General features: G+C 40.5%; 1 protein-coding gene across 1 annotated transcript in view; it reads left to right on the top strand.

The window, feature by feature from the left end:
* Positions 1–7,528, top strand: part of TMEM123 (transmembrane protein 123) — a 57,964-nt gene extending 50,436 nt beyond the window's left edge. Inside the window, exons 3-5 of the mRNA XM_055272910.2 lie at positions 1,226–1,516; positions 1,730–1,883; positions 4,678–7,528. Coding sequence (XP_055128885.1) covers positions 1,226–1,516; positions 1,730–1,883; positions 4,678–4,702 — 470 coding nt within the window. The 3' untranslated portion in view covers positions 4,703–7,528. The remainder of the gene's footprint in view (positions 1–1,225; positions 1,517–1,729; positions 1,884–4,677) is intronic.
* Positions 7,529–24,071: the final 16,543 nt, after the last annotated feature.

Here is a 24,071-nt window from a genome sequence, read left to right as displayed (position 1 = left end):
ATGCAGTATGCAATAAAATTAACACAGAAAGGTTTGCTTCTGGTTATAGGCCATATTTTATGCAAAAAGAAGGAAACCTTTACTGGATGAAAACAAAAGTAATCGAAGTTTATTTTAAGGAGTATTGGCCGGGCACGGTGGCTCATGCCTGTGATCCCAGCACTTAGGGAAGCTGAGGCGAGCAGATCACTTGAGGTCAGGAGTTCAAGACCAGCCTGGCCGACATGGTAAAACCTTGTCTCTACTAAAAATACAAAAATTAGCCCGCATGGTGGCAGGTGCCCGTAATCCCAGCTACTCAGGAGGCCAAGGCAGGAGAATCACTTGGCCCTGGGAGGCGGAGGTTGCACTGAGCCGAGATTTTGACACTGCACTTCAGCCTGGGTGACAGAGTGAAACTCCATCTCAGCAACAACAAAAAAAAGTTGAGCATTAACAAGATCTGTACCTATTTGTTTTTGTTTACATCGTACCCCCCAAAAAAGAAAAACTCAGTTGCAGGTATGATCAAAGGTATTGTTTGAGTTGTGTATTTTAAATCACTAATTTTTCTTTTCATACAAAATTGGCTTGTGGATTTTTAAAACTTTCACAGATAGTTATAGAACTGTCCTTCCAACTATGGGAAATTATTATTACCAGTATGACAGCTAGCCACATTCTGCGATGGTATTTCACTTCCTAATGCATAGTGGGAAGTTGGCTTTACTTTTACAAAGAATAACTCACTTGCACTTCCCATTCTACCAGGAAGGTTAGAAACATGCAGCTACTGATTTATTGTCCTCAAAGTCCCTTAGAAGGTATAGCAGAGAACTGGACATTTAAAAACCATTTTTATATTCATTAGTTTATCCATCCATTCAACAGGTATTTGTTGAAAGCCTATTATGTGATATGAAGTATGTTGAGATGTTCAGACAGAGATGATAAAGACATGTCCCTGCACTGAGGGAACTCAATCTTCTGGGGTTTTTTTTTTTCTTCATATCTTCCCCCAAATTTCTAACTTTATATAAATTTAGGCTTGGTTTCTGTTGAGTCCTTTACTAGTTTGAGACATTTTATTGCAGTATAGCGCAAAGTATTGATGGGCTAAGTATGTTACATGCTGCTGTATTTGTAAGATCTCTTGCTTTGTCTGTGACCATGAAAGTCTCAGTAAAATGGGATCTTATTCCCTAAATCATAGCTCTGGTTTTAATATTTCTTGATATTATTGCAGAGACTCTCCAACATGTGCCTTCTGACCATACAAATGAAACTTCCAACAGTACTGTGAAACCACCAACTTCAGTTGCCTCAGACTCCAGCAATACAACGGTCACCACCATGAAACCCACAGCGGCATCTAATACAACAACACCAGGGATGGTCTCAACAAATATGACTTCTACCACCTTAAAGTCTACACCCAAAACAACAAGTGTTTCACAGTACACATCTCAGATATCAACATCCACCATGACCGTAACGCACAATAGTTCAGTGACATCTGCTTCTTCATCAGTAACAAGTATGTATTAAAGCTGACCTTTTTTTCCTATGCTGCAAGTAGTTAAATGCCACATTTAAGTCATTATTTCTGTCTGGCAAAAATAATATAGAAACTTTATATGCCTAGATTTCCCTTAATTCCTAATTAAATGTTCTTAACACAGAAAATCAGCTTTAATTACAATGTTAAAAAAAAAAAAAAACACTAAAGCCCTTTTTTGTTTTGTTCTAGTCACAACAACGATGCATTCTGAAGGAAAGAAAGGATCAAAATTTGATACTGGGAGCTTTGTTGGTGGTATTGTATTAACGCTGGGAGTTTTATCTATTCTTTACATTGGATGCAAAATGTATTATTCAAGAAGAGGCATTCGGTATAGAACCATGTAAGTTTTGAATGGCCAGGACTTTTTTAAAAAAAAATTGTTGGTGCACATCTTTAATTATGATAGAATATCAAGCCAGTGCTCATCTCAGGGATGAATAATTGATAGATTTATGAGTTATATTCCCATTAACCCTCTTGGCCCAAAGTAAATTGTTTATGTACAAGCTTGTGATTATAATTATTTGCAAATGAAAATGGATGTATGTACTTAAAAAAATGTATTTTACTAGTGTCAAACACACTTTACAGGAGACCAAAGTTAACCCGCCCTGAAATTTTCACTTACTCGTACCAATAATCGTAAGAAATACCAGTTCTCAGCAGGCTGTTGACTTAATATGTCTGTGTCTGTTGCGGTACTAAAGAGCATCCTTGGTAAAACATGGCTTTTGCTTTCCATGACAAAGACAAAAAAAATTCCTCTGACAGCCTCATTATCCCTGATAATTTAAATGAGTGGTTAGTATAAATAATATAATTTATCATTTCACCTGTAGCAAAACTCGCTTTTTAGATGTGCATTATCAACAAGCCCTAATCAACAAACCATGTTTACTCTACACGTAGCTCTATAGGTCTGATGGTTTGAGGATATATCCAAACTTTTGTTGCTCCAATAGTCCTTTTTGTTTTTTGAGTCTTACATGTTGTCTTAGTTCACGCTGACACAACAAAGTATCATACCGCTGGGTGCCTTAAATAACAGACATTTATTTCTCACACTTCTGGAGGCTTGGAAGTGCAAGATCAGGGTGCCACCATGGTTGAGTTCTAGTAAGGGCCTTCTTCACATGGCAGAAAGAAGGCTAGCTAGTTCTCTGACCTCTAATTGTAAGGGTATTAATTCTTTTCATGAGGGATCCACCCTCACGACCTAACTACCTCCCCAAGGCCCCACTTCAGAATATCATCACACTGGGATTAGGGTTTCAACATACTCGTATTGGGTGACACAAATACTCATTCCATTGCATATATGTAAGAGCTAATTCACTTTTTTTTATTGTTAATGTATATAAATACCATAGAACAGATGACTGTTTTCCAAAATTTGCCCTGTGGGTTAACATCTGACATACATGTGTCCCACACACAGAGTTCCTATATCAAAAAGTTTGGGAAATGTTCAGTTGACTAAAGTAAACTAAGACAGTTTACTCTAAGACTTCTCTAAGCCTTTAAAATGTTGATATACATTATGATTTTCCAGGATGGAATACAGTATGAACTGTTACCCAAATTTTTAACCAAAATACTTGTTGAATGAATAAATCCCTCCTCCCGACCCTCTTCAATGGGAGCTAACACTGTCTATCTCTTGGAACTAGTATTGTGTGGAACACATTTTGGGAAATGTTGGAATAGGCCATTGGAGGGAATCTTCCAGTTTTGACACTACATATGATTCAGTACACACAACTTCTTGATTTGTAAGAAGTACTAAATAAGAATATGGAAGTTTCCCAGATTTTCAGGTTATTGACATAAGCTCTAAATAAACATCGCATCATAAATGAAAAATTGGATCTAACAGTTAGTTACATTACTAATACTTAAAAATGATAATTTAAGAACAGATTTTTTTTTTTGAGATGGAGTTTCCCTCTTGTTGCCCAGGCTGGAGTGCAATGGCACGATCTCAGCTCACTGCAACCTCCACCTCCTGGGTTCAAGCTATTCTCCTGCCTCAACCTCCCCAGTAGCTGGGATTATAGGTGCCTGCCACCACGCCCAGCTAATTTTTGTATTTTTCGTAGAGATGGGGTTTCACCATGTTGGCCAGGCTGGTCTCGAACCCCTGACCTTAGGTGATCCTCCCACCTTGGCCTCCCAAAGTGCTGAGATTACAGGCGTGAGCCACCACGTCTGGCCTTAAGAACATATTTTTAAAAGTTATATTTAAATAAAGTTACGTTGCATATATTTATCATATCAGACTCACTTTAGCTTCCATGATCACATGAGATCAGACACATTCACAGTGGCGTGGCTGTAGGCTCAAACTCATTTTAAAAGAATATCAAGGTGGTGCTTTGTCAGATTAAAGGCATATTCAGAAACATTCTTTTTTAAGGTCAATATATGAAAGAATACGTAAAAGAAACCATGACTAAACAGAGTGCTTTGCAGTGGGCAGGTTTGGGCAAACCTACCCTTAAAGGTCTGAGGAAGCTAAGAGGACAAAGGAAAAGAGGCTGACTTAGCCAGTTTCTCAAACTTTTTTTTTTTTTTTTTTTTTTTTGAGACATGATCTGGCTCTGTCACCCAGGTTGGAGTGCAGTGGTGCGATCACAGGTCACTGCAACCTCAGCCTCCTGGGCTTAAGTGATCCTCTTACCTCAGCCTGCTGAGTAGCTGGAACTACAGGCATGCAATGCCACACCAGGCTAATTTTTAAATTTTTTATAGAGATGGTAGTCTCACTGTTTTGCCCAGGCTGGTCTCAAACTCCTGGGCTCAAGTGATCCTCTGTTCTGACCTCTTAGAGTGCTGGGATTCTAAGCATGAGCCACAGTGCCCAGCTAGAAAGAAATATTTAATAGGGACTTACAAACAGAAGCTATGTCTGTGTCTGTGATTGCAGCAAGACAAGATGGTGGATCCCCATGCCATTAACCCCCAGATCTTTAACCACTACAGTATATTGGATATTTAAGGAACTTTACACAGAACAGTGACAATTTTGATTGTGCAGCCTGAAATTGTTCTGTTACTTTACTAACAAATAGGAACATAACTAGTTTTGACAGAAATAACAAAACAAAGTAATTGTAACTTTTAATATATTACAGAGATGAACATGATGCCATCATTTAAGGAAATCCATGGACCAAGGAAGGAAGACAGATTGATGCTGCCCTATCAATTAATTTTCGTTTATTAATAGTTTAAAACAATATTCTCTTTTTGAAAATAGTATAAACAGGCCATGCATATAATGTACAGTGTATTACATAAATATGTAAAGATTCTTCAAGGTAACAAGGGTTTGGGTTTTGAAATAAACATTTGGATCTTTATAGACCGTTAATACAATGGTTTTAGCAAGTTCATAGTAAGACAAGTCCTATCTTTTTTTTTTTTTTTTGGCTGGGGGTGGGGGGCATTGGTCACATATGACCAGTAACTGAAAGACGTCATCACTGAAAGACAGAATGCCATCTGGGCATACAAATAAGAAGTTTGTCACAGCACTCAGGATTTTGGATATCTTTTGTAGCTCCCACAAAGAACTTCAGTGCTTTTCAGAGCTGGATATATCCTAATTACTAATGCCACACAGAAATTATACAGTCAAGTAAACCAGATATGAAGCATAATTTAAGAAAAACATCAGCATTTTTTGTGCTTTAAACTGTAGTAGTTGGTCTAGAAACAAAATACTCCAAGAAAAAGAGAAAATTTTCAAATAAAATCCAAAATAATAGCTGTGCTTAGCCCTGTTAGGGATCCATTGGAGCATTAAGGAGCACATATTTTTATTAACTTCTTTTGAGCTTTCAATGTTGATGTAATTTTTGTTCTCTGTGTAATTTAGGTAAACTGCAGTGTTTAACATAATAATGTTTTAAAAGACTTAGTTGTCAGTATTAAATAATCCTGGCATTATAGGAAAAAAACCTCCTAGAAGTTAGATTATTTGCTACTGTGAGAATATTGTCACCACTGGAAGTTACTTTAGTTCATTTAATTTTATATTTCGTGAATATTTTAAGAACTGTAGAGCTGCTTTCAATATCTAGAAATTTTTGAGTGTAAACACACCGAACTTTAAGAAAAAGAACCCCTTGTATGATTCTCAAAAGAACATTTAGAATTCTATAGAGTCAAAACTATAGTGTAATGCTGTGTTTATTAAGCCAGGGATTGTGGGACTTCCCCAGGCTACTAAACCTGCAGGATGAAAATGCTGTATTTTCTTTCATGCACTGTCGATATTACTCAGAGATTTGGGGAAATGACATTTTTATACTAAAACACCAACATATTTTAGAATAAATTCTTAGAAAGTTTTGAGAGGAATTTTTAGACAGGACATTTCCTCCTTCCTGATTTAGATACTCCCTCAAATCCCTCCTCTCACTCCATGCTGAAGGAGAAGTACTTTCAGATGCATTATGTTAATGGAGAGAAAAAGCACAGTATTGTAGAGACACCAATATTAGCTAATATATTTTGGAGTGTTTTCCATTTTACAGTTTATATTCCAGCACTCAAAACTCAGGGTCAAGTTTTAACAAAAGAGGTATGTTGTAGTCACAGTAAATACTAAGATCGCATTTCTATCTCAGAGGGCCAAAGTAAATCACACGTTTCTGAAGGTCCTAAAAATAGCTCAGATGTCCTAATGAACATGCGCCTACATTTAATAGGAATACAGTAAAACTGTTGTGGTCAGCTTTTGTTTTGCAGAGAATGCTAGATATTAAGAATTTTGAAATGGATCATTTCTACTTGCTGTGCATTTTAACCAATAATCTGATGAATATAGAAAAAATCCAAAATATGGGTATGGTTGGATGTAACACATAGAGTATGGAGGAAATTTTCTGAAAAATACGTTTAGATTAGTTTGAAAGAGATGTGGGCTGATGGCTGAGTTGTATGTTACTAACTTGGCCCTGACTGGTTATGCAACCATTGCTTCATTTCTTTGCAAAATGTAGTTAAGATATACTTTATTCTAATGAAGGCCTTTTTTTTTTTGAGATGGAGTCTTGCTCTGTCGCCCAGGCTGGAGTGCAGTGGCACAATCTCGGCTCACTGCAAGTTCCACCTCCCAGGTTCACGCCATTCTCCTGCCTCAGCCTCTCGGAGTAGCTGGGACTACAGTCGCCCGCCACATTTTTTTTTTTGTATTTTTAGTAGAGACGGGGTTTCACCGTGGTCTCGATCTCCTGACCTCGTGATCCGCCCGCCTCGGCCTCCCAAAGTGCTGGGATTACAAGCGTGAGCCACCGTGCCCGGCCTAATGAAGGCCTTTTAAATTTGTCCACTGCATTCTTGGTATTTCACTACTTCAAGTCAGTCAGAACTTTGTAGACCGACCTGAAGTTTCTTTTTGAATACTTGTTTCTTTAGCACTTTGAAGATAGATAGAAAAACCACTTTTTAAGTACTAAGTCATCATTTGCCTTGAAAGTTTCCTCTGCATTGGGTTTGAAGTAGTTTAGTTATGTCTTTTTCTCTGTATATAAGTAGTATAATTTGTTACTTTTGAATACCAGTACTTTCAATGCAGGTTTTTTTGTTGTTGTTATCTATAAAAATTGAGGGAAATGGTTATGCAAAAAAATATTTTGCTTTGGACCATATTTTTTAAGCATAAATTTACCTTCCTAATTATGTTTACTTAAGAAAATGCTCAGTTTTGCTTGCATTCCTTGAGAATGTATTTATCTGAAGATCAAAACAATCCAGATGTATAAGTACTAGGCAGAAGCCAATTTTAAAATTTCCTTGAATAATCCATGAAAGGAATAATTCAAATACAGATAAATAGCGTTGGCAGTATATTATAGTGATAATTTTGTATTTTCACAAAAAAAAAGTTAAACTCTTCTTTTTATTATAATGATCAGCTTTTGGTATTTCATTGTTACCAAGATCTATTTTTAGAATAAAATTGTTCTCCTTCTAAAAGTTTTAAGTGTGTGATGTTGCTTCATTTCATTAAACTCAAGATAGATAAATAGAAAACGCTCAAAATAAAAGGGCAGATTGCAAGTGTGGATGTCTGGGTAAGGAGCAGCAGCACTACCTGGGAACGTGTTACAAAATGCACATTCTTTGGCCCCAACCCAAATATGTTGAGTTGGAAATTCTGGGGTAGAGCTCACCGATCTGATTGTGTCACTGCACTCCAGCCTCGGTGACAGAACAAGACCCTGTCTCTAAAAACACAATCAATCATTCATAGCACACTATAACTTTGAACCCCTTGGCTCAGTTCAAGCGATCCTCCAGCCTCAGCCTCCTGAGTAGCTAAGACTACAAGCATGCACCACTACACCCAGCTATTTTTAAAATAAATATTTTTTGTAGAGACGGGGTCTTGCTGTGTTGCCCAGGCTAGTCTCAAACTTACTTACAGCGTCAAGCAATCCTCCTGCCTTGGCCTCCCACTGAGAGCCCATGCTCCAAGCCCTGACTCCAAGGCTGGGCTGTGCACACCTATACAGCAAACAGTAAAGCCACTGCCATAGTAAGGGAGTTTGCACCCTGGGCCCCAGAGCCAAGGTTTCTCTATGTGTTTATGCCCTGGAGACCAGCTCAGTCATCATAGAGGGCCAGGCCTTGCCTCAACACTAAAGCCGCTGTAGCTGTGTGCACACTTGTGCTCTTGTCCCTGCCTGTTTCACAAGCTCCCATACTTCACATACCATTATCAACTGTCAGCAGGGTGTCTGTGCCCTGGGCACCAGTGCCATTACCACCCCAGAGCTATAGTGCCATGTTGCTCCGTGGGCATCACTCATCAGACACCAGTTCCATTGCCACCTCAAGTGGGCTTGCATGCCAGACCCAGTGTCAAGAAGGATCCCTTTAGCCACAACTTCCCTGGTCGGGGAAAGAGAGATCAAGAGGACCCTACAGTCATCATCACCGAGCACCCCAACAGCCCTTACCACTGCTGCAAACACTGACAGGGTTGGTTGCTGAGGATCCCTGCAGTTTTCAACAGTGATCGCAGCTGAAAGAGCTACAAGGAGACTACGCTGTTGCATCCTCACAGCTGCCAGAATCACTGCACCTCACCCAGCCAGTGCCCTCACATCCCCCGCTCACAGGGAAAGTCTTTCCTTAACAACACCAGCCTGAAAAGTCTGGAAGAGGTGACTGCTGCACCAAATGCTCAAACATCAACATAAGGTAAAAAGAAACATGAAAAGCCAAGGAAACATCAATATCAACACAATAATTTCCCAGTAGCTAATGCAAGAGAAATGGAGAGCAACAAACTACATAACAAAGAATTCAAAGTAATCATTTTAAGGAAGCTCAGCAAACCAAGGAAATAACAGAGGAACAATTCAATGAAATCAGGAAAACAAAATGAGAAATTTAATAGATTGAAATAAAAGTTCCATAGCTGCAGAGTACAACAAATGAAAAATGCAATAAAGATACCAGGTTCAACATGGCTGACTAGATGCAGCTAGGATGTGCCTCTTCCACAAAGAGGAACCAAAATATTGAGTAAATCACATGAACAGATCTTTTTTTTTTTTTTTTTTTAAATATGTAAACAAATTTAATAAATTTCACTCATATATTCACTTGGAAAAAATAATGACTTATTGAGTTAAAAAGTATGTATATAACTAACATACATGACTATAATGGTATAAAAATCAGGAGTGGGTAGGCCGGGTGCGGTGGCTCACGCCTGTAATCCCAGCACTTTGGGAGACTGAGGTGGGCAGATCACGAGGTCAGGAGATCGAGACCATCCGGGCTAACATGGTGAAACCCCATCTCTACCAAAAATACAAAAAAATTAGCCTGGTGAGGTGGCGGGCGCCTGTAGTCCCAGCTACTCGGGAGGCTGAGGCAGGAGAATGGCGTGAACCCAGGAGGCGGAGCTTGCAGTGAGCTGAGATCACACCACTGTACTCCAGCCTGGGCGACAGAGACTCCGTTTCAAAAAAAAAAAATCAGGGGTGGATAAATAGAGTTAAAGTTCTGAGGGCTTCATATTATCTATGAAGGTGGTAAAAGTGTCAATTAATAGACTTTGATATGTTAAGAATGCACTTGTAAGAACATATATTCAGGGTAACTTGGATCTATGCTCCTGGGTTGCAGAATAAAATAATCTTAAAAAACAACAACAAAAAATCTCTACAAAATGGAATAACAAAATAACTCAATCCAAAAGTAGTGAGAAGAAAGAGAAAAGGAACATAAGCTAGATGGGAAGAGTAGAGAGCACTTGGTAAGATGATAGATTGATTGATTTGTTTGTTTTTAAATTTTAGAGACAAGGCCTCACTCTGTCACCCAGTCTGGAGTGCAGTGACTCCATCATGGCTCCCTGCCATCTGGGATATCCTGGGCTCAAGCAATCCTCCTATATCAGCCTCCCGAGTAGCTGGGACCACAGGCTTGCATCACCAAACTCACGTTTTTTGTTGTTGTTTTTGTTTTTGTAGCAACAGAGTTTCACCATGTTGCCCAGGCTGGTCTCACAGTCCTGGACTCAAGAAATCCTCCCATCTTGACCTCCCAAAGTGTTGGGATTACAGGTGTAAGCCACTGGCCCAGCCAGTAGAATGATAGATTTAAGCCTAAACATGTCAGTAAATACATCAAATGTAAGTAGATTAAGTGGTCAAATTGAAGACAAAAATTGTCGGACTGGTTTTTTTTTTAAAAAAATTCAACACTGTATTTTCTCATAAGATACGTATCTGAAACATAGTACAGAGTTTTAGAAAAGTTGAAAGCAATATGATGGGAAAATGATTTAGCATGCCAAACAAAACAAAAGAAACCTGTTATAGCTATAGCAATATCAGACAAAGTAAAGTTTATGGCAAAAAGCATTACTAGAGATAAAGAAGACTGGGTGCAGTGGCTCACACCTATAATCCCAGCACTTTGGGAGGCTGAGACGGGAGTCTCACCTCAGGTCAGGAGTTCGAGACCAGCCTGGCCAACATGGTGAAACCAAATGGTGAAACCTGTCTCTACCAAAAATACAAAAATTACCCGGGTGTGGTGGCACATGCCTGTAATCCCAGCTATTCGGGAGACTGAGGAAGGAGAATCGCTTGGACCTGGGAGGTGAAAGTTGCAGTGAGCCGAGATCACGCCACTGCACTCCAGCCTGGGCGACAGAGAGAGACTTCATCTCAAAAAAAACAGAGATGAGGGATATTACAAAATGATTTTTTTAAAAGAAGGTTCAACTTGCCAGGCAGGTGTCAAAATTCTGTATTTGTTTGTACCTCAATTACAGCCTCAAATGTTTAATGCAAAAGTTGACAAAACTACAGGGAAGAAAGAAACCCGCAATCATCTCTGTATTCAACAGAATAATTAGACCAAATTTTTAAAAGACAGGAAAAATACAGACGTTCTGAACCACACAATTAGCATCTTGATCTAATGGACTTACCCGGAACACTGACCCCACAACTGCATGACACATTCTTTTCAAGAGCCACAAAAATTGGTCATATGGTGTCTTTTATTTATTTATTTTTTTTTTTATTTTTGAACAGATCTTTTGAGAGAGAACAGGCTGGGTGTGGTGGCTCACCCCTGTAATCCCAACACTTTGGGAGGCCAAGGTGGGCGGATCACCTGAGGTCGGGAGTTCAAGACCAGCCTGACCAACATGGAGAAACCCTGTCTCTACTAAAAATACAAAACTTAGCCAGGCGTGGTGGCGCATGCCTGTAACCCCAGCTACTTGGGAGGCTGAGGCAGGAGAATCACTTGAACCTGCAAGGCGGAGGTTGCGGTGAGCCGAGATCACGCCATTGCACTCCAGCCTGGGCAACAAGAGTGAAACTCCATCTCAAAGAAAAAAAAAAAGAGAACACTGAAATTCAATAGAAGATGGGAGACACTGGTTGAAGAGGGAAGTAATAGGACTGCATGCTTGGCATCACCAAGTGCCAGGACTGGCCCCAGACCAGGACCCAAGGAAAGGGTGAGTGAAGGAACTCTGGGGTACCACATTCCTGCCATAGGCCTCTGAGATCTTAGCTATAGAAGAGTTCCATGACCCCACAGACCTTTAGACTGGCAGAGGGAGCTAGGGAACTACCTGGTGACCACACACACACAGGTCACTTGAACTCGTATAGAACCCCAAAGGCTTCTATGTGCTGGACAACTTAAGCAAAGCGTGACTCTGGGCACCAACCCCCAAGACTGTCCTGCCGTAAGCTGCTGCAGCTGCTGCTGTCTGCCAGGCCAGGGAATGAGCAGGGCCCAGGCACTCTCACTCTTACATGCCACAAAGACAGGCTACATCTGAGCATGCCCCATGCCTGCTCATCCCTCCCAAGACTGCCTGTCTGGCCATTCCCATGGCTTGTTGGGGAGGGAGGGGACAGGGGGAACCTGACCCCAGTGTAGCCACCATTGCCCCATCTGAGTGTTTTGTGGGCAGCCTGGGGGCAATTTGCTCCTCCCTATCACAGCTGGTACTTGAGCCCAAGGGGCCAGTGGACAAGTCTGCTGACTTGGTACTTGTTCCCCAGGACTCAAGCACACCATCCAGGAGCATGGAGATTTATGATCTGATCTCAAGCAGGGTAGGAGCCCCCACTGTCAGAACCACAGAGAACAGCATGGTGGGGGTTCATGCAGTGGCAGGGAAGCATGGTGGCCCGCCCTCCGTAAGACTAAACCAGAAAGGGTATGGCCTAATAACCATGGTTTCTGCCCCCAAGGAGTCACATGGCCTGTGGCTAGGCAATTTGAATGCAGCTGGCTTGGGACTAGCATAACCATTCTGTTCTGCTGCTGACAGCTAGATACTGGAGACCTACCAGGTCAGGGGTGTGGGAGCTGGGTGGGTCACGCTGCAATGTGGTACAGTGAAAACCCTGGGCTGTCCCAATTCCCCTGAATGGGCTCTGTAGCACAGGAGAGGCACCTCCTGGCCTCTCTGGAAGATTGCCCCAGTGGCCTGGAAGCTGACCCTAGACCCTTGCCAGCCACCTTGGCAGCAGAGCCGGGATGGGGAACACTGGGAACCCCATGGGCCCACTCATTGCCCAGGAACTCTGATACCTCTCCTGATTAACAAAGGCCAAGTAAAAATTTTACACCATCTCAACTACCTGGCGCCTGCAAGTGCCAGGTACTGGCTGGGAGGTCAACCTCCGGGGCCCATCACTTCTACTGACACCATTGGACAGTGCTTGGCCGTCTCTTTCCTGCAAGCTCCACCTACTGGCCCGTAGAGTGAACTGCACGACCCAATGTAATTCCTGCTGACAGAAGTACACAGCTCTGGAGAACGAGATGAGCCTCCCAACACCTCCACCTTCCCATCTCTGTAGGAGAAAGTGAGCCTGCTCACACACACAGTACACCATTACTACAACCTAAAAACAACCAGCATTTGAGAAAACCACTACATTAAGGCTATTAATACAGAGCTTTGGCCCCCTAAAAACAAAGAGAAGCAGAATATGCACTTACCTTGCAATGCCCTACTTCAGAAATGAAGGAGAGGTAAAGACTCTCAGACAAAAGCTGTGGGGGTTCATCCCCGCTAAAACTGCGTTATAAGAAATGTTAAGGAAATTCTTCAAGCTGAAAGAAAAGGATGCTAATTATTAGCAGGAAAACATGAATACGAAATTCACTGGTTAAAAAGTAAGTACATAGTCAAATCTAGAATATCTAATACCATAATGGTGGTTTGCAAATCAACTTACATCATTAGTATGAATGCTAAAAGACACAACTTTAGGCCAGGCACGGTGGCTCACGCCTATAATCCCAGCACTCTGGGAGGCCGAGGCAGGCAGATCACATGAGGTCAGGAGTTTGAGACCAGCCTGGTCAACATGGCGAAACACCATCTCTACTAAAAATACAAAAATCAGCCGGCTGTGGTGGCGGGCACCTGTAAGTAATCCTAGCTACTCAGGAGACTGAGTCAGGGAGAATCGCTTGAACCCGGGAGGCGGAGGCTGCAGTGAGCTGAGATTGCGCCACTGAACTCCAGCCTGGGCGACAGAGCGAGACTCTGTTTCAAAAAAAAAAAAAAAAAGACACAACATTAAAAAATAATAATAGCTATAATAATTTGTTAATGGATATATGATATCAAAATATAAACTGTGACATCAAAAACAAAATGGGGAGCACGGAGTAAAAGTATACAGTTTTTTTAATGCAATGAAAATTATTAGTCTGAAATATCCTGCTATGTTTTATATAAGCCTCATGGTAACCACAAACTAAAAGCCAAGAGTAGATGCACAAAAAGTAAACAGTAAGGAATGAAAGCATGCCACTAAAGAAAATCATCTAATCACAAAGGAAGACAGCAAGAGAGGAAGAAACAGAGGGTCTGCCAAACAACTAGAAAACAATTAACAAAACTGCAGTAGTGAATCCTTATTTATCAAATTATCTTGAATGTAAACGGGTTAAATTCTCTGATATAGTTTGTGTATTTGTTCCCTCCAAATGTCATGTTGAAATGTGACCTCCATTATTGAAGGTAGGGCCTGATGGGAGGTGTTTGAGTCACAGAGGTGGATTCCTCATGGATGGCTTAGCATTATCCCCTTGGCGACAAGTGAGTTTGTGTTCTGAGTTCACGAGAGATCTGGTTATTTAAAAGAGTGTGGGACTTCCCCCCTCTCTTGCTTCCTCTCACCATATGACATTTGACTTCACCTTCTGCCATGAGTAAAAGCTCCATGAGGCCCTCACCAGAAGCTGAGTAGATGCCAGCACTGTGCTTCCTGTACAGCCTGCAGAACTGTGAGCCAATTAAATCTCTTTCCTGTATAAATTACTCAGTCTTAGGTATTCCTTCATAGCAACACAAAATAGATGAACACATTCTCATATGAAAAGATGCAGAGCAGTTGAATGGGTAAAGGAAAACAAGACCCAACCACATGCTGCCTACAAGGACACACAAGGTTTGAAAGAGAAGGGATGGAAAAAAGACATTCCATGAAAACAGAAACCAAGAGTGCAGAAGACACTATAGTTTTATCAAATAGAATAGACTTCAATTCAAAAACTGCAAAAAGAGACAAGGTAAGTATATGACAAAGGGGTGAATTCTGCAAGAGGATGTAACAATTGTAAATATATATATGCTCCCAATGTCAGACCTCCTAAATACAGTCGTACCTCATTATCTTGAAGGACTGGTTCCAGGCCCCTGGCAGATACCAGAAGACACACATATTCAAGTCCCATAATTGGCCCTGCAGAACTCCGCAGATAGAGATTTTGCATCCCACGAATACCATATTCTTTATATAGGTTTGGTTGCAGATGTGAAACCTGCTGATACAGGGGGCCAATTGTATTTACCGCAAAAATCTGTATATAAGCAGACCCACGCAGTTCGACCCCATATCGTTCAAGGGTCAAACTGTATGTAAAGAAAGAAAAAAAGCGTTCCTTTCTGATCTGAAGGAAGAAATAAAGAGCAATACAGCTGAAGAGGACTTTAATACCCCACTTTCAACAATGGACTTACCATCCAGACAGAAAATCAGTAAGGATATATTAAACTTGAACTGCATACATCAAACCAAATGGAGCTAAAAGACATATACAGAACATTCCAACTAACAGAAGCAGGATATAAATTCTTCTCAAGCACATACACAACATACTGCAGGAGAGATCATATATTTGACCACAAAACAAGTCTTTATAAATTTAAGAGACTGAAATAACACCAAGTACATTTCAAACCACAATGTTATATAAATACAAACCTAAAAGGAATTCTAGAAAATTCAGAAAGATATGGAAATTAAACAGATGCACCTGAATAGCCAATGGGTCAAAGAATTAAAGGGGATATTTAAAAATTTCTTGAGACAAACAAAAGTGGAAACCCAACATACCAAAACTTACAATATGCAGCAAAAGCAGATCCAAAAGGAAAGTTTATAGCAATAAACGCCTACATCGAAAAAAGAAGAAAAATCTGATATAAACAACCTAGCCTATCACCTCAATCAACAGAGTAATGAGACAACTTACAGAATGGGAAATAATATATGTAAACCATACACGTGATGGGGGTTAATATTAAAAAATATATAAGGATCTGAAGCAACAGTAAGAAAAAAACCCTATTAAAAATACGGGCAAAGGATCTGAATAGACATTTTTCAAAACAGGACATACAAACGGTCAACAGATACATGAAAATATGCAAATCATGAATCATCAGGGAAATGCAAATTAAAATCATGATATCTCACCACTGTTAAAAATGGTTATCATCAGCTGGGTGTGGTGGCTCACACCTGTAATCCTAGCACTTTGGGAGGCCGAGGTGAGCAGACTGTCTGAGCTCAGGAGTTCGAGACCAGCCTGGGCAACATGGCAAAACCCCTGTCTCTACTAAAAATATACAAAAAAATTAGCTGGGTGTGGTGGTGCACACCTGTAATCCCAGCTACTTAGGAGGCTGAGGCACAAGAATCGCTTGAACCTGGGAGGTGGAGGTTGCAGTTAACCAACATCATGCCACTGCACGCCAGCCTGGGTGACAGAGTAAGACTGTCTCAGAAAAAAAAAAGGCTATCATCAAACAGATGAAAGATATCAAGTGTGGGTGCATACACAGGCAAAAGGGAACTCTTGTATGCTGTTGGTGAGAATGTAAATTAGTGCAGGCATTATGGGAAACTTGTGGTGGTTAAAACAACTCCATATTGGATGCTAATCCACCATGTTGACTTCTGATTAACCCCAGTTCCGCGAATGCCTCTAAGGTTTCTACTTTCACATACTTTCTGTAAATCCTGTCCTTAGGTCAAAACAATCTTGATGCTCTCATAAACACATACTTACCATAAATCTTGCCCTTAGGCAAATTCCTTATGATAGAAAAGCCCTGGGTCTGGGGTTAACAGTACAGGGATCCACCATCTTACAGTCACTGGAGACATGGCTTCTATTTGTAAGTTCCTATTTTCTTTCTGAGAAACTGGATTTGTCAGCCTCTTTGGCCTCACAGCTCCTCAGCTTTTGGGGGTCAGTTTACATAAACCTACTCACTATGGAACAAAACTATAGTATGGAGATTCCTCAAAAAATTAAAAATAGAACTACCATATTATCCAGCAGTCCCACTTATGGGTATTTACCTAAAAGATCTGAAATCAGCACGTTGAAGAGATATCTCTACTCCCATGTTCATGAATATATAAAGAAAATGTGGTATATATACACTATGTAATACTATTTAGCCTTAGAAAAGAATGAAACCCTGTCATTTGTGATAACATGGATGGACCTGGAGGGCATTATGTTAAGTGAAATAAGCCAGACACAGAAAGACAAATACTGCATGATCTCACTTATAATATGGGAATCTAAAAAAGTTGAACTCATAGAAGCAGAGAGTATAACGGTGGTTACCAGAGGCTCTGGGGACTGGGAGATGTTGGTCAAAGGATATAAAGTTTCAGTTAGACAGGAAGATTACATTCAAGAGATCTATTGAATATCATGCTGACTATAGTTAACAACAATATGTTGTAGACTTGAAAACTGTTGAGAGTAGATTTTAAGTATTCTGACCACTAAAGAAAATGAGGTAATGCATATGTTAATTTTCTTCATTTAGCCATTCCACAAGGTATACATATGTCAAAACATATTATACAATATGTAATAAAGTGTTGTCAACTTTAAAAGTTGTTTTTTTTTTTTTAAGTACATAGCACAATGAATTATCACAAAGTGAACAAACCTATCTAACTCCCGCTTAGGTCAGACTAGAACATTACCAGCACTCCAGAAGTGCCCCTGATATCCCCAACCATTCTTCCCTAGTTGTTAGATTAACAACTGGCTTTTAACACCATAGATTAGTATTGCCTGATTTAGAACTGTATAAAGCAGAATCAAGCTTCTTTTGCATATGGGTTCATTGCATTTAATTTCATTGGAAAACTAAATTTCTGTTCTATGCAAGGAATCAATATATGGTATAATACAATGTATATTTTCATTAAATGTTTACAGCCAAAACCAGTTTTCATTATATCCTCTGAAAATGCTTCAAATAAATGTTTATTTTTGATCCTTGCAAATGTTGTGTATGAGAGTGCAGAGAAACCAACAACTTCCAGAGAAATAATGCATACTAAAACGAAACATTTGATAACTACAAACATTTTATGCCTACTCTGCTATTGTGTGATCATACAGATTAGTGGGTTTGTAGTAGAGGTTAGAACCCAATTTAACAGACGTCTCCAGATACAAGCAGCTGACAAGACCTCTCAAAAAAGAGGAAAATGAGTTGGAAATCTAAGATTAAGACCTGGAGGATTTCTATTGTGAACAAAAAGAACTCAGCTTCCTTCTCTTTTCCTGCAGCTATACTCATCCATCTGATACGGAAGGGGGCCAGGGAAGTGCTGGAAAGGGAAGGGCTTGGTCCCTTCAAATGATATGGAAGTGGGGAAAGGAAGTGCTGGGTAGAGGAGGGCACAGTCCCTGGCTAGGGTTCCAACTCCACGAACCTAGGAGAGGACAGGCATTTTTGTTTTCCTCCCCAAATGTTGCATTTCCCAAGACCACCCTGGCCTGCCACGGCCCCATCCTGTGCCTGTAAAAACCCTGAGACCCTAGCAGGCATGGAACAGGAATTAAAAGAAATTAAAGAATGTGTAAGCAGAAACTCAGTTGTATGTAAGAAAACCCAGTTCCCCCTGAGAAAGAGAAACAGAAAGAGCTGGAGTCCTTTAAAAATTAACTGCCTGTTTTTCTGTGGCTAGTAAGCCTTATCTCTCCTCCTTTCCCAGGCATTGTGAAGACCCTGTTTCTCTGGCTGTGCAGCTGCAAGGTCAATAGACAGATAAACTCAACTCATAAAACATGTTTTTCCTTGAAAAGTAATAAATGATGTAATGCATGTCTCAATTAATTAAATAACTGTCTTTGTTTCTCGCTTCTGTAATATGCTTCCCCCTGCACAGATCTCCCCCCACCCCAAGAAATGCTTAAAAGGTAACTTAACTCTTTGTTCAGGGCTCAGTCCTTTGGATGTTAATCCAACTGGGCCGGTGCACCTAAATAATGAATATCCTCCTCAACTCCATCGGTCTTTCTGATTCCTTACCAATCCCGCCACAGGCAGACAGGCAGCTGGACGTCGAGAGGGGGCACATGAGCAGACGAACACACAAGCAGCTGGATGTTGAGAGGACATTGAGGGGAGCACAACAGCACACCAGCAGGCCATCAATCAGCGGAATGAGGCGGAGAGATTGGCTGGGGCAGTTGAAGGAGAGCCCGGACCGCCGAGCGGCCAGACTCCGGGGAAAACCATCTCCCTTCTGGCCCCCTCATCTGCTGAGAGTTACTTCCACTCAATAAAAGCTTGCACTCATTCTCCAAGCCCATGTGTGATTCAGTTCTTCTGGTACACCAAGGCAAGAACCCTGGGATACAGAAAGCCCTCTGTCCTTGAGATAAGGTAGGGGTCTGAGCTAACACGAGCCGCCTACAGACAGCTAAACTAAAAGAGCCCCCTGTAACACACGCCCACTGGGGCTTCAGCTGTAAAAATTCACCCCTAGACACTGCCGCAGGGTCAGAGCCCCACAGCCTGCCCATTGGTATGCTCCCCTAGAGGTTTGAGCAGCGGGGCACTGAAAAAGCGAGTCACCCTCAGCGCATGTTCTGCAAGGGGGACAAGGGAACTTTTCCTGTTTCACATCCTAACCCTCTTCCTTCTCATCTCAGGAAAAGATGGCCTTTCTGTGCAAAAATATCTAGATTTATCACCTCCCAGCTACTCAAAGACTTTTCCCCTTTCTATTAAAACATTAATCATAATCACTTAAAAAATTTTAAGAACCAGTTAAAGTGCCACCTCTTTTACATAGAACTTTTACCACACTTCAAACCTGTTCGTTTTCTATTTTTCTTCTATTCCTTGTTCTCTGCTGCTACTGCTGCTGCTTCAGAAAGTTAAGAGGAAGGCATGTATCAAAAGGTCTCTCAGGACATGTTGTTCTATCCTGTTTCTTTGCTGTGGGATCAGGAATGGAATTTCCAGGAACCTCCAGTTCTCTGCACCCAAGGGTATATAAAAGGAAAAAAATCAGCTGATAAGGAACACTTCCTAACTCATTCTATGAGACCAGTATTACCCTGATACCAAAACTAGACAAACATACCACAAAAAACTACAAACCAATATCCGTTATAAATACAGATGCAAAAATCTTCAACAAAATACTAAACGGTGCTTTATGAATGTGGCTTCAAGCCTAAACAACTTGCCAAACCCCTTTTATATGGAAATCCAATTCTGCCACTACATTGTTCTTTGTGAATACCTAAAATCATATAACTCCTCGCTTAAAAACCAACAGCTCTTCTTTATTACCTAAAGAAAGAAGTCTAGAGAGCAAAACCCATAATTTGTAGTCCTCTTAAGCGTGGTTTCCATCCTATCTTCCCAACCTTGTTTCCCATTATTCACCTTCATTGACCCTACAACTACTTTTCACAAAAATGATTCAGGCATTTTTGTCTTTCTTCGTTTTTCTCTCTTCCTGCAAAATACTTCCCAGTAACTCCATTCTCCAACTTTGCATATTTTAACCCTATTTAATCAATACCCAACTGAGATGCTATTTCATGTGGAATTCTTTTAAAAAAAGTCTCCATAGCACTTTATCTGAACCTCTCTTATGGCACTTATTTCCTACTTTGGATTAAAATATCTCCGAGCCTCAGTAAAACAAGAGTAGTAGGTTTTAATTCATAGGACAACTCCCTGTTCTCTGACAATGCTTGCTCTTTTGCACCTCTGTGCCTTTACTTTGCCAAACCTATCACTAATCTCTAGACCTGATCCTGTTTTTTCACCTGTGTGTGTGTAAAATATTCTCCAATATCCTGAATGGTGCTATACTACGAACTACTCTAGCAACCAAAATAGCCTTGAAATGGATATGTTTCTTTAAGAAGTAATGAATTCTGTCTGAAACAGAGGTTGTACATGTACTTGTCACAAATACTATAAAGAGATTTTGTATTATGAAATAGGACAGAGAAAATATCTTAGTGTCCATGTAGCTTTGAAGCTGAAATTATGACTTCTATATTTATAGAAAAATAATTGGGTATTTGTTTACTGTCATGGAAAGATAAAGATCTTCGAGACCTACTACTGAGTGAAAAAGTAACCTTAAGAACATTTCTATAACCATATGTATGTAGGCATGTGTGTATATACATACCCCACACACTGAATACATATCAAATTTAACAGTAATTACTACCAGGGAGGGCACTGAAAGTAGTAGTGGGGAGAAATTAAAGGAGATTCAAACATTTTACCTTACACACTGATTCCGTTTGAAACTTTTACAACAAATACTTATTCTAAAGTATTTACCTTGCTTTAAAACAAAACAAAACAAAACAAAAAAACTGATTGGAACACAATGCTATGGCTCAGTCTATCCAGGTCTGATATGAAACAGGATGCTTGCTACTTGGGAATCAGACCTATGACACTGTCTTTAGCAGAGCCCACTAATGAAGAACACAGAAGTCATGTGCAGCACTACATTAGACCCCACTACAACCCTGTGAGGAACAAGCAGGGCAGAAATACACCCTCACAGAAAAGCTGAGGACCAGAAACAGTTGTAAAGGGCTTGCCGAAGACCTCATTAAATGGCAGAATTAGACTTAGAGGCAAAGTCTTTGGATTTGAAATTCAGGGCTCTTTACCTATTACCCTTCATTATCAGAGCTGCTAAGGCTTAAAAGCTCCAAGGACTCGATGGTTAAAGCCTATCTGGACACCATACCAGAAAGATAACAGGACTTAACACAATAATCAATTATTACCATAGTCTTTCCATTTCTACTAAGCTATCTAAACCTTCTTCCCCTGAAGAACCACGCATATCCCAACAGACCAAGTAGGCAAAAGAATCTATTATGGACTTGTGGGGCTCAATAAATAACATCCCTTTTAGGCAAGTTTAGAACCAATAAAAGGAGTCATCACGTAACAATGAAAACGTCATGTTTATCATTGATAAAAGATCTGAAGGATGATGCTTTTGTGTAGATCTCCTAATATGAATGCTAGAAGGAAACAAACTTTACCAGTCACTGGCAATACTCAACAACTAAGACAGGCCCCTGTGATGCCAACATCACAGAAGTACAGAGTATACTCTCTTCAGACAAGCTGCCTCCCAAAGAGAAAGATGGGAGTGAGCTACTGGGCATACCCATGCTTCTCTCCCAAAAGCACCAAGATGATAAGCGCAAGGGCAAAAAGAGTTCCTTCCATGTCAAAGAAAACCTAATGGATAAGACTAAGTATTCTCCCTTAATACAATGCTTCTTAGATTCATTTTTTGTTTTTTTAATCAGGCTAATGGTTTTACCATACACCAGTGGTTCTTAAATGCTGGTCCACTGACCACCATTGTGTCTGCACCAATCATTGCAAATGTCAGCACAGTGAAAATAGCAAATAGCATCTTACTTCTGTTGTATTGTTGTTGTTGTTTTTTGAGACAGAATCTGTGTTGCCCAGGATGGAGTGCAGTGGTGAAATCTTGGCTCACTGCAACCTCTGCCTCCCACGTTCAAACAATTCTCCTGCTTCAGCCTCCGGAGTAGCTGGGATTACAGGTGCCCGCCACCAGGCCCGGCTAATTTTTGTATTTTTAGTAGAGATGGGGTTTCACCACGTTGGCCAAGCTGGTCTTGAACTCCTGACCTCAAGTGATCGGCCTGCCTCGACCTCCTGAAGTGTTGGGATTATAGGCGTGAGCCACTGTGCCCTGCCAGCATCTTAGTTCTACTTTTTTCAGAGCACCCAAAAGGGTTGAAAGAACTGCTACTATGTACTGATAGGTTTCTTTTACATATATTAGGGGATACTCATTGAAACATTACACCTCTAGAAAAAATTTAGGTGTGTCTTTAAAGCTGACCATCTGTTGTCCTTTGACTTATGGAATGGCAGTCAACAAGCAATGAGTCTCTTAGGTTGCTAGTGTTGAGAAGAGCAAACTCTATTCAGCTCTGGTACTTGAGCTCTTTTAAGAAATGATGTGGGAAACAAAGGAGAAGCCTAACTAATAATCATACAATTCCTCCCATTTAGGTTAAGACAGGGAAGAAAGAGATCCAAACACAAGAAAGTAGAAAACTAAAGTATGGGCTGGGTGCGGTGGCTCACACCTGTAATCCCAGCACTTTGGGAGGCAGAGGCGGGTGTATCACCTGAGGTCAGGGGTTTGAGACCAGTCTGGCCAGCATGGTGAAACCCCGTCTCTACTAAAAATATTAGCCAGGCATGGTGGCGGGCGCCTATAATCCCAGCTACTCAGGAGGCTGAGGCAGGAGAATCACTTGAACCCAGGAGGCGGAAGTTGCAGTGAGGTGAGATCGTATCATTGCACTCCAGCCTGGGCAACAAGAACGAGACTCCATCTCAAAAACAAACAAAAACTGAAGTACGGTTTAGCAAGAGATTTAAAAAAAAAATGTAAATGTTCTGGAGCCACTTCCACCTGGACTGTATACAATTCACACTCTACCACTTGTTAACTCTAGCAAATTACATGGTTTCACTGGGCCTCAATTTCCACATTTGTATTATAAAAAGGAGATAACATGTTTCCTACGGTTTTGGTTTTAAGGATTATGGAAGGCAATAAAAAAACCTAACAAAGCATCTGACATTCATCTTTCTGTTCAACATAATGAGCACCTGCTAGGACACTGATTATTATCATTAAGAGGGCAAAAAAGATAAGAGACTAAAACCCTAATCTCAAATCCAGGTCCATGTGAGAATTTTGCAAGCAGATAAAGTATAAATTACACTATGTTTAGTTATATTTTTTGCATTATTTTTACTGAATGTGAAAAACACAGAAGTCTTTAAACTGACTAGCTGAATAAAGCCAAATAAGATAACTCTTTTATAAATAGATGGCAAATCATAAGTTACTACAGTTATACTAGATGGCAGCCCATGTTAACTTTTAAAAATGTAAGTATAGCTTATTGGGACAGTTTGTTAAAAAAGCACAAGCTAAGGAGTCAGGCAGATCTGTGTTCAAATCTTACTTTGCAAAATTGCTGAAAGGATCAGAGCCAACGTGCTTTAAAGTATCTATTAATGGCAGTTTGTATTACTTTGCTAAGGCTGCCATAACAAAGTACCAATGACTGGGTGGCTTAAACAACAGAAATTTTCTTACAGTTCTGGAAGCTAGAAGTCCAAGATCAAGGTGTTGGCAGGTTTGGTTTCTTCTGAGGCGTCTTTCTCGGGTGTCTTCACATAGTCACTCCTCTGTGCATCTGTATCCTAATCCCCTCTTAGAGAACACCAGTCATGTTGATTAGCAGTCAACTACATAATCTCATTTTACCTTATTTGCCTCTTTTAACAGCCCTATTTCCAAATACAGGTACATTCTCAGGTACTGGC

This window comes from Symphalangus syndactylus, chromosome 3 (genome assembly GCF_028878055.3).
Source record: "Symphalangus syndactylus isolate Jambi chromosome 3, NHGRI_mSymSyn1-v2.1_pri, whole genome shotgun sequence".
NCBI lineage: Eukaryota > Metazoa > Chordata > Mammalia > Primates > Hylobatidae > Symphalangus > Symphalangus syndactylus.
The sequence above is the reverse complement of the archived record's forward strand: the minus strand, read 5'-3'. Positions and strand labels throughout refer to the sequence as shown.